Consider the following 11,194-nt stretch of genomic DNA (forward strand, 5'->3'; position numbering starts at 1 on the left):
AGATATGACAAAGAATGGCCTATTCAATAAAGGCAGTTGAGCCAATTGTCCATCTATTTGGAAAAATAAATAAATTTGGATCTCTTCCTCACACCAGAATAAGTTTTAAATGGATTAAACAAAGTGAAGTGTTGGCAGAAATTAAAGACTATATTCTGATCCTTGGAGCAGGGAAGCCCTTATGCAAGACAAAAGCCATACAGAGGAAAAAATGGTTAAACCTGACAACAAATACATATTTAAAATTCTGGGGAGGGACCTCCCTGGTGGTCCAATGGTCAAGAATCCGCCTTCCGATGCAGGGGACGCAGGTTCGATCCCTGGTTGGGGAACTAAAATCCCAAATACTGCGGGGCAACTAAGGCCGTGTGCTCTAGAGCCCGTAAGCCTGAACTAGAGAGAAGTCCATGCCCACAACGAAGATCCCGTGTGCCGCAACTAAGACCCGATGCAGCCAAATAAATAAATATTTTAAAAGTTAATAATAAAATAAAATTCTGGGGAATTCCCTGGTAGTCCAGGGGTTAGGAATCCATGCTTTCACTGCCGAGGGCCTGGGTTCAATGCCTGGTTGGGGAACTAAGATCCTGCGAGGCACACTGTGCAGCCAAAATAAATAAATAGAATTCTGCATGCTAAAAAAATAAAATGATAAAGTAAAAAAGTGATAGAAAATTTAAAACATAAAAATCAGACAATGATTACAAGACAGAGTATACTAAAAGACTGAAAAATCAGTAAGAATTCTTGGAGTGATGAAAAGGTTCTAAATGACTGTGGTGAAGGTTGCATAATTCTAAATATACTAAAAACCAGTGAATTGTACACCTTAAATGGGTAAACTGTATGGTATGTGATTTATATCTCAAATAAAGCTGTTACTAAAAAACTTAAGAAAACAAACTAATGACAGAAAAATGGGCAAATGATATTCATAAGTAATTCATACAATATACACAGAGGGCCAATAAACATGAAAAAATACGCTCAATATCACAATCATGGAAATACATCTTATAACATGTTGTAATTTTTTGCCTCTCTAGAAAATAATCTTAACAGATTCAACCTTGGCAAAGGTGTGGGGAAACACTATAAAGCACTATGGGGCAGGTGTAAACTGATACAATCCTTTTTTTGAGGGCAATCTGCAGGATCTACTATAATTTAGTATGTGTGCACCCTTCAAATCAGCAATTCCATTTCTAGCTATCTATCCTAGGGAAAGAGTCCCAGATATGCAGAGGCAAGTACAAGAATGTTCAGTAAAACATTGACTATAACAGTAAAAAATTTAAAACAACTTAAATTACACTACATATGGAACACTAGGCAGCAGTGAAAAAGAAAAAGGTAGGGACTTCCCTGGTGGCACAGGGGTTAAGAATCTGCCTGCCAATGCAGGGGACATGGGTTTGATCCCTGGCCCAGGAAGATTCCACATGCCACAGAGCAACTAAGCCCATGTGCCACAACTACTGAGCCTGCGCCCTAGAGCCCGCGAGCCACAACTGCTGAGCCCGTGTGCCACAACTACTGAAGCTCGCGCGCCTAGAGCCCGTGCTCCGCACCAAGAGAAGCCACTGCAATGAGAAGCCCGCGCACCGCAATGAAGAGTAACCCCCACTCGCTGCAACTAGAGAAAGCCTGAACACAGCTACAAAGACCCAACACAGCCAAAAATAAATAAATAAATAAATAAATTTTTATAAACACACACACACAAAGCATCCCATTGCTTTAAAAAAAAAAAAAGAGTAAAAAAGGCAAATGACATCTTAGTATTTTAAAAACAGTTTTGACCTCACAGATCCCCAGGGGCTCCTGGACCATATTTTGATAACTGCTGGGTTAGCACTTCAAGGAGGAGAATGGTTTAGAGAGAAAGACAGAGGTTAGGTCATAAGTGACCTGTGGGTGATGCTAAGGAGTTTGGACTTTACCTTAGGGTGATGAATAATCATTTAAAGGGTTTTAAGTGGAGGAATAGTGTGATAGGATTTATATATATATATATATATATATATATATATATATATATATATATATACACTATTTAACGTGCAATAAAACGTACAGCTTTTAAGATTAATTCATTGAGTTTTAGTAATTGTGTATACCCATGTCACTAACTTCCAAAATAAGATACAGAATGTTTCCATTCTCCCAGAAAGTTTCCTTGTACCCTTTTCTAGTCCATCTTTCCTTTTCTAGTCCACTAAATGTTTTCTATCACCATAGATAACTATTGCCTATATTTGGATTTCATAGAAATGGACTCATATAGTATAAACTCTTAACGCTATCTTTTTTTATTTAACATAAATGTTGCTGAGCTTTATGTTGTGTATGTCAGTAGTTCATTCTTTTTTTTTTAATTAATTAATTTATTTATTTTTGGCTGCGTTGGGTCTTCGTTGCTGCGCGTGGGCTTTCTTTAGTTGGGGCGAGTGGGAACTACTCTTGGTTGTGGTGTGGTGGCTTCTCTTGTTGCAGAGCATGGGCCCTGGGTGCACGGGCTTCAGTAGTTGTGGCACATGGGCTCAGTAGTTGTGGCTTGCGGGCTCTAGAGCACAGGCTCAGTAGTTGTGGTGCACAGGCTTAGTTGCTCCGTGGCATGTGGGATCTTCCTGGACCAGGGCTTGAAGCCGTGTCCTCTGCACTGGCAGGTGGATTCTTAACCACTGTACCACCAGGGAAGCCCCCCTTTTTTACTCTTATTCTCTCACAATTGTACAGTGGAATGTCCCAGAGGCTCCATGACATGTGATTACACTATGTAATTAAATGTGTCAACAATTAGAATATCTATATAACTTAGTAATGGATATTTACCAAATGACCAATTCACAATTTATAAAATCAGGCATGGGTAAAAGATCTATTCAAAGCGCAAGAGAGAGACCAATGGATTTTAATGTAACAGAGTATTAAAAGTTCATTGATGTGATTTCACATCACCTATTGAACTTTAGTGGAATGTCAAAGAATATCTACATTTATCTGAAAGGCTTATTAAAATGTTCTTCCCTTTTCAAACTAAATACCTGATGTGTGAGGCCAGATTTCCTTCATATACTTCAGCTGAAACAGCCTACTGCAACAACTGAATGCAGAAGCAGCTATGAGAATTCAGCTGTATTCTATTAAGTCAAAGTTAAAGAGATTTGCAAAAATGTAAAACAATGCCAGCTTCCTCACTAATTTTTTTGTTTGTTTTGTAAAATATGGTTATTTTTCATTAAAATTTTACTTATATTAATATATAATGGATTTACTTTTTATTATTTTTAAATACATAGTTTTTACATTTCTCAGCTTTCATTTTTAAAGTGGTAAATATGAATAGATATAATCTAAACAAAAGCTCTGTAGGAGACTCAATTTTTAAGAATACAAAATGTCCTGAGACCAAAACTGCTACTCTAGCCATACCACATTATTTTCAGTTCCTAAACATCATGTGATGTTTGTCTCCCAGCCGTTGCATATGCTTTTCTCTCTGCTTTGTACACACTCATCAATCTGCCTGGCTAACTCCCACTCAACACTCACGTCTTGGTTTAAACATCACTTCCTACCTGGTTGCTCAAACTGGATTAGGTATCCCTCCTATGTACTCCCATAGTACTCTGTCCGAGCCTATATCATAGTCCCATTCTGTGACTGACTGCTTATTTACATGACTGTATTACCCACTATATTCCTTGAGTGCTTGGATTAGACCTTGTTCACAGCTAAATCCCCAGAGCCTATGGCACCGTCTGGCACATACAAGCATCTGTGAATATTTACTGATAGAATAAGTTAACGTAATATTCATCATAACCAATGAAGTACTATTATTTTCATAAGAAAACTGAGGCTCAGAGAAACGATGTGTTCAAACAAATTCACCTAGAAAGTGTGAGCTGACAACTGTATTCCAAGTCTTTTACCTTCAAACCCTCATTCTCTGGCATAGGTGGAAGAGTTTACCTGGGAACTAATGGCATACTTCAGGTAGGACAGGATGAGAGGATTGGGGGAAGGTCCAATCATGGCCTGCTCCAGTAGTGCTTCTGCAAGGGGAATAACAAAGGAAGACTGAGCGGTTACAACAATTTTGGGTTTAGCCCTCCCATCCTTCCTTCCTACTTCACTTGAGACCTGCTAGGTTGAGAATGTCCCAGGTGGCTCCTTTGGGAAAGAATTTCTTCATGTTGATTGCCCACTGGTAGTCACTCCATCGCTCCTTCCAAGCTTGCAGAATGGCTTGCTTCAGGTTCACCACCTTCATGATTTTACTCTGAGGAGGCGGGGCCCGTGGCGGTCAGCCTTGAGGTGGGAGAAGTCGAGCTAGAGAAGGGGCTAGGGGATTCTGAGGAAAAGAACGGGGGGCAGGGGTGCAGCACAGAGTTGAATGGAGAAGATACAGGATGATTAAAGGGAGGCAGAACAAAAATGCGGAAAAGGAGAAAGGAGAAAGGGGAAAAGTAGGGATCCTGTCAGGCTTTTCCCTCCTGAATCAACTTTCTCTAAACTGGAGCACTAAGAAGAGAGTGTCAAATGGGCTTAATACGAAGAATAAATGGGTACCAAGGGGTTAAGCCAGTTCCGGTTGCCTAAATACGCCCTTAGCTCTGGCTGCGTCCCTCAGCCACTACCATCCCAAATCCAGATTCCTCCCCCGCATTCCCTCCACCTTCCCCAACCCTAAAACTATAATTCCCTCTTTCCTTTTCATCCACCACCTCCCCAAATTTAAGCCTACCGGATAATCCAGTCCTAGATCCTAGGTACCGCCATTTTGGCACTTATCAAAGAGCTAATTTTCTATTGGCTGGGAGTAACAAACATGAACCAGTAGGAATGCAGCAAGAGACCGCTCATGCCACGATGTCTTCTGGGAGTTGTAGTTCCTTGGACTCCGCTGGCGAGGACGCCAAGCGAGGAACCCAAGAGACGAAGCTGGTCAGCTCGCATTGTTTCTCTCCTTTAGGAAAAGACTACTAGTAGCTGAGGCATCCCAAAGACTCGGGGGGCTTAGGGAGAAAGGCTCTCGAAAGGTCTCCCTTTTATCAGGCATCGTCCAGTGACGTCACTATCGACCGAGCATTTAAATCACTTTCCGACACCCTTCCATTACCCGTAGTTAGTAGGCACACCAAAGGTGTGGCATACGTTCAGCAATAGGTTTTCTCTTTCCTGGCCTCCTTTTGTTCTCCTAAACCCCTGGATCTTCCTGAGTTCTTCTCATTTCCACACCTGTATTCCAGAAGTGACACTGAGTCTCTGTCAGTTGTACACACCTCACCCACTACTTCACCCCCAAATCTGGAAGTCCTCTCAGAATCTCTTGGCCCAGAATACTGCTTGACTACAGGGAGACATAAGGAGGAAACTGAGGTTTAGGATATAGAAAATAAGGAAAGTTTGAGAAACTGTTACAGTCAAGAGGACCTAAGGAGACACGATGACTAAATGTAACTTGGTATCCTGAATGTGATCCTGAAACAGAAGAACATTAGGTGAAAACTAAGCAATCTGAATAAAGCGTGGACTTTCGTTAATAAAAATGTATCAGTATTGGTTCATTAATTGTAACATGAACCATACTAATGTAAGAGGTTAAAGGCGGGGGGTTGGGTGTGGGGTACATAAGGACCCTCTACTATCTTCAATTTTTTTCCTATAAATCTAAAACTATTCTTTAAAGAAATGTTTATTAAAACCAATATAATGTCTCGCTTTATCCTATGGACCCATATCGTAGATAATTATGTCCAGTGTTTGGGGTATTAGCCCTTCTTCCTCCCTTCCCTGCAGTGAGAAGCCAAAAGCAAATGCTACCCACCTCTGACTCCAACATCTGGGCCTCATCTGAGCTTCCCTATACACAGGCCTCATCCCTGTCCTGTCCCGTGGACAGGTCATCGCTAACATTTACAACCAGAACAATATGGAAGCCTCCAGCCAGTGTCCTGCTACCCCTATTTTCAGCCCCCCATCCCATACTGTGAGGAGCCTCATATTCCCATCCATGAGTCCAAGCTCCATCCATATTTCCCAATAACCATGCTTTGGTCATACTTTCAGTGGCAAAATCAGTTCTCAGAGGGATGACTCTGGAAGAGCAGTCCACTAAGGCCCTGGAAGCAAACATGAGGCCCTCAGGGCAGAGAATCACAGGATCCTGGGTATCTGGAGCATAGTCTAAACAGGGAGACAAGAACTCCTGTTCTGAAGAGGAGAGTGCACCTGGAGGAGAGCCAGATCACATCCCTCTAAGGTCATGACTGCCTATGGCCTTCCTCCATCCCCATAACCCACCCACAACCCCTTCCATTCTGCTCCCTTTAGTGCCTGCCCAAGCGACACCACGGGGAAATTATGTTTATACAAAACAGCTGCTAAATATGTGTAGCCAAAGCTTCCAAAGCAAGAAGGAGGGAGAACCCAGACTCCTCACACTTAACCTCCAAGCTCCCCCCCGCCCCACACACACACATATGCTGGAGACAGCCACAGACCCTTTTTCTCAGCAGCCCCTCACATATCTGGCCCCCCTTCTTCTCCCAGGCCCCTCACTCTACCTTTGCCTCTTCCCTCCTCTCATCTCTTTGCTGTTACTGCAGCTTAGGGCTCCCCACCTTGACCCATCCCTGGATCCTGCAGCTCCTTTCCCATCTGTCAGAGCCCAAACTGCCCTCTTGGAGAAAAACTGTCAACTTTGTTACTGCTCCAGACTTAGTAGGTATTTGGTCCAGTCCACATGGGAGTGGAGAATGTTTGGGCCCTGAGGATAGTGATAGTCTGAACTTAAATCATCCCCTTCTGGGCTTCCCTGGTGGCGCACTGGTTGAGAGTCCACCTGCCGATGCAGGGGACGCGGGTTTGTGCCCCGGTCCGGGAGGATCCCACATGCCGCGAAGCGGCTGGGCCTGTGAGCTATGGCCGCTGAGCCTGTGTGTCCGGAGCCTGTGCTCCGCAACGGGAGAGGCCACAACAGAGAGAGGCCCGCGTACCGCAAAAAAAAAAAAAAAAAAAAAAAAAAAAATCATCCCCTTCTTTCAGGAAGCTGGCAGATCTCCGGGGGGCGCCTCCTCCCCACTTTACAGTGGCAGGGAGGTGGCTTCTGTGGTGAGACAGTCTGCCTTCCCTATCCCCCACCTGTCACCAGCAGCCCTTTCTCTTGGTTTGGCAGGGTTTCCCCAAGGACTGGACTCCTAAGGGTGTAAAAGAACTCCCTTATTATTATTTTTATTATTATTTTTTTTTTGGCCATGCCGCATGGCTTGTGGGATCTTAGTTCCCCAACTAGGGATTGAACCTGGGCCCTTGGCAGTGAAAGTGTGGAGTCCTAACCACTGGACCACCAGGGAATTCCCTAAAAGGGCTTCCTTAGTTCTGGGCAAGGGCTATTTCCAATTTCTCTACTTTGGCCTGACTCTCTAGTCTGTCAATTTCAGAGACAGCCTTTCTGTACACCACTGCTCCCCTTCAGCCCAGAATAGCTTCCTAGGACTCACAAGCTCTTGGCTTGCCCTCCACAAGAACAGGACTCCATGATAATACTCCTGTGAATGAGAGAAGAGATGCCAACATCCCCTTTGTGTGTAGAAGGAAACCCGCCCCCCACACAGCCCCTCTTACATATTCCACTTTCCTTGGCTATCCTTTCCTTCTCCCTCAGCACTGATCCAGACTGGGCTCCCACTTCTGCTCTCTTAGCCCTGAGCCCCAAGCTCTTCATCTTGTTGCCTGGTCTGCCTGGGGAAGGGGTCTGGCTGGAGAAGAGGGGCAGATAGAAGCCAGCCAGGCAGAGTGACACGGCGACACTGGAGCAGTAGCAGAAAAGGAACTAGGTCAGAGTGAGGACTTGGGGTGGAGTAAGAAAGAGGCTGTGAGGAACTGGGGTTTTGGTAACCAAGGACATGGAAACATTCCTCACCTAGGCTGTAAAGAAGTATAAGGAAAAGTGGCAAGTCTAGACCCAGAAACACTGAAATACTTGGTAAGCGTACAACGCACAAAGGGTTTCATCTTCCCTTCTCTCTATAGGGTAACTGACTCGTTTCCCCTCCTCTAACTGGAACATTTTCCTTTGGATGCTTGCCTGGGTCCCCCCACTAAGGGGAGTTAATTGGCAGCAGGTGGGTGGGAAAGAAAGAGAGTTGTTCCCACACACTCATACACAGCTGGCTCCAAACCAGTTCCCTCCCCCCACCAGTCCCCACCTCAGAATCCCTGCTCTGTCTATCTGGGGAAGAGGAAGATGGGGGAGAAGGCTACGAGCTAGTTCCAGGGACAGCTCCTGGATGCCCACAGTTCCATCTCTGTCTTCCCACTGCCCCCAGGAAAGGTCCAGAAAGAGACAAGCCAGGACAGTGAAAGGCAGAATTTGAACCAATCCTTGGAGTTGTTTCCTCCCTAACACCCTGAAGGATGCCTTCCCTCTCCACACCCTCCAGCGCGGAGAAAAGAGTGCTGTGATCCTGAATCCTGGACAGGCCAGCTGCTCCTTCCTCCGGGCCCTGAGAGCCACTCTGTACTCTTGGCCTCCACATCAACCTGTCCCATCTCTCCTTTAACTGAAGGGGGAGGGCTGCAGTGTGGTAGGTAAAGGAGACTGCCCCATACCCCTCCCCTCCTCTCTCCTCCTGCCAAAGCAGGACGAAGGGGATCCACACGGCAGAGAGACCAGAAGCTGGGCACATTTAGGGGATCCAATACCTGGCATGTATTAAATGTTCAAAAAAAAGTGTCAAATGAATGAATAAAAGTAGGAGAAACTCTGAAAGACAACCTGGAGAAGGTGTCAGCTTGGTTTTCCATTTCTATCCTCAGATACCAGAAGCAAGGCTCAGCCAGGCCCGAGTCCCTTCGCTGATTCTTTTTTGTGACCCATAACCAGGGCACGTGATGGGACAAATGTGGTCGATAGGGGGGCATTAAGTGGCCACTTTACTCTTAGCAGGACAATTGTTTGCTAATTTCCCAGTCTCTCATCTCTGCCAGCCACTTAATCCCCAATTCCCATAAACTGACCCCCCCTTTCTTTCCTCCATTTCCACCATCTTTTCTTGATTAAAAAATTGGTAAGAGGGAGAAATACCTGGGTTTTAAGTTCTCTTAGTTGGTGATACCTCAGTTTCCTCTGCTTTCCAGAGTCTTTCCAGAACTCCCCAATAAGTGGGGCTGTGTCTGCAGAGTCAAGGGGTGTCTGCTGGACACCTCATCACTTGCTGACATCACTCAGAGCCCAGGAGGTCAAGATGAGATGGGGAGAGGAATTACTGAGGCCCAGGCCACTGAGCTAGTTCCAGGACAGGCTGGCAGAGGGCTTGTCCCCTGTTCCCCCAAACTGTTTGGGGCTTCTTGGCAGGGGTGGAGAATGCTGTGTGGGGTCTTGGCTTCCAGGCTTTTGGGGAAGCTATTCAGAAAGCAATCTGGATCCCCTGGCTTCTAGGGGTGGGACCCTTGAGAAATCTTGGGGTGCTTCCTAGCAACAGTCTGGGAGGGAGAGAAGGAAAGAGAAGGAAGAGAGGGAGGGGCCTGGGCATAGCTGTTCCAATGGGAGCCCAGAGAACAGGCTGTTCTTGCTGCCTCCTTGGCAACCGAAGTCTAAGAGGGAGGGGGCCGTCAGATGTATCCCCTTGCGGGGTCTCTATCCATCCTCACTCATGCCCCACCATTCTGTTCTCCCCTTGGACTCAGCGCTGAGGCAGGGGTGGCGGGGATGGTCGGAGCATCCCGGTAGAGGTTTCATGGCAAGGAGGGAACATGAGTTGGGGATGAAATGACCATGAGGCGAGCTATAAGCTTCAAGAAATGGGGGTAGGCAGGGTGAGTGCGGTGGGAACGGGAGTGATGCAACACAGGGCCAGGGGCTATAAGCACAGACTTGGGCTGGATCCTGGCATCTGGCAAGATGCCTGCTTTGGAGGCAGTATGCCCTTCACTTTGTCCTTGCCCAGGTCTGTTACCAGCCCACATCTGGAGCCAAGGAAAGGGAGAGAGGTAAGGAGAAGATAAGAATGGTGAACTTTCATCTTTGAGTTCAAGGTGCTCACTCTGGCCCTGGGGAAAAAAGATGGATCAGGAGACACTTCATTTTCTATGGCTCTGGGTCTAGGATTTCAAAAAGTCTCCCTCATTCAATAACTTTAGGGCCTTTCATCAAAAAGATGTGGTGGGGGGCTTCCCTGATGGCGCAGTGTTGAGAGTCTGCCTGCCGATGCAGGGGACACGGGTACGTGCCCCGGTCCGGGAAGATCCCACATGCCGCGGAGCGGCTAGGCCCGTGAGCCGTGGCCACTGAGCCTGCGCGTCCGGAGCCTGTGCTCCACAATGGGAGAGGCCATAACAGTGGGAGGCCCGCATACCACAAAAAAAAAAAAAAAAAGATGTGGTGGGGAAGCCAGAATGGAGGGGAGACAAAAACCATAGCACTTTCACCTTCTCACTCTGGACTCCATCACCCTGCACTACCTAATCCAGATTGCTGCTAGACCTCTCCACTGCCTCCTGCTTCCGGCTGATGGATGCAGAGGATACATGCACCTCATCTCATAAATGTATCTTATGTACTGAGATTATGTACTGCCTAACTCCTTGGGCAGCCCAGTCCCAAGGGACTATCTCCATACATGGTACAGCCTGCACCCTAAGCACTGCACACCGCGGCCCTGCCCTGCGCCACCCCCCACCCCCCACCCCCCCCTGCCAATCAGCCAAACCCGATCACTGAGGAGGTGGCATTGATTGGCAGACAGCCACCATCACTGCACCTCCCCCTGCATGCTGCCCTGACCCTGCGTGATCAGCTTCCTGCCCCATATTGCAGCTGTTGCATGTCCACCGTGAGCCCAGGCTGAACCCACAGGTTCATTTACTGCATGCTGACACTGCACACTGCAGCCCCAATTCCCCACTGCAGGCTCCCTTCCCCCACTGCAAACCCCTAATCACCACCACTCCACTCTGCATCCCATGCATTTCTCATCCCCTTGATTCCAGGGGGTCCCAAGAGAGTCACTCTCGCCTCTCCCATGCATTGCAAACCCCAATACCCCCTAAAAGAAGTGGTTCCAACAGAGCTGAGGATGCAGGTGGCTGAGACTAAGAAGACCAAGGGCAGGGCTCCCCTGGTGGCGCAGTGGTTGAGAGTCCGCCTGCCGATGCAGGGGACACGGGTTCGTGCCCCGGTCCG

At 46.8% G+C, this 11,194-nt stretch overlaps 1 protein-coding gene across 10 annotated transcripts in view; it reads right to left on the reverse strand.

Annotated features, from left to right (window-relative positions):
• Nucleotides 1-11,194, reverse strand: part of MED24 (mediator complex subunit 24) — a 38,555-nt gene that overhangs the window by 18,903 nt on the left and 8,458 nt on the right. For 7 of the 10 annotated variants that reach the window (XR_012328593.1, XM_073797625.1, XM_073797632.1 and 4 more), the window contains exons 2-3: nucleotides 4,150-5,490; nucleotides 3,979-4,061 (exon numbers count right to left, since the gene is read on the reverse strand). Coding sequence is in view for 8 of the 10 variants with exons in the window: in XM_073797625.1 (XP_073653726.1) it covers nucleotides 3,979-4,061; nucleotides 4,150-4,279 (213 nt within the window). In the remaining 2 variants the exon portion in view is untranslated. Of the gene's footprint in view, nucleotides 1-3,978; nucleotides 4,062-4,149; nucleotides 5,491-11,194 lie in introns of those variants that run through there. The other 3 variants (XM_073797627.1, XM_073797626.1, XM_033847957.2) reach the window with 3 other exon arrangements.

The sequence above is a fragment of the Tursiops truncatus genome, chromosome 20, assembly GCF_011762595.2.
Source record: "Tursiops truncatus isolate mTurTru1 chromosome 20, mTurTru1.mat.Y, whole genome shotgun sequence".
NCBI classification, from domain to species: Eukaryota; Metazoa; Chordata; class Mammalia; order Artiodactyla; family Delphinidae; genus Tursiops; species Tursiops truncatus.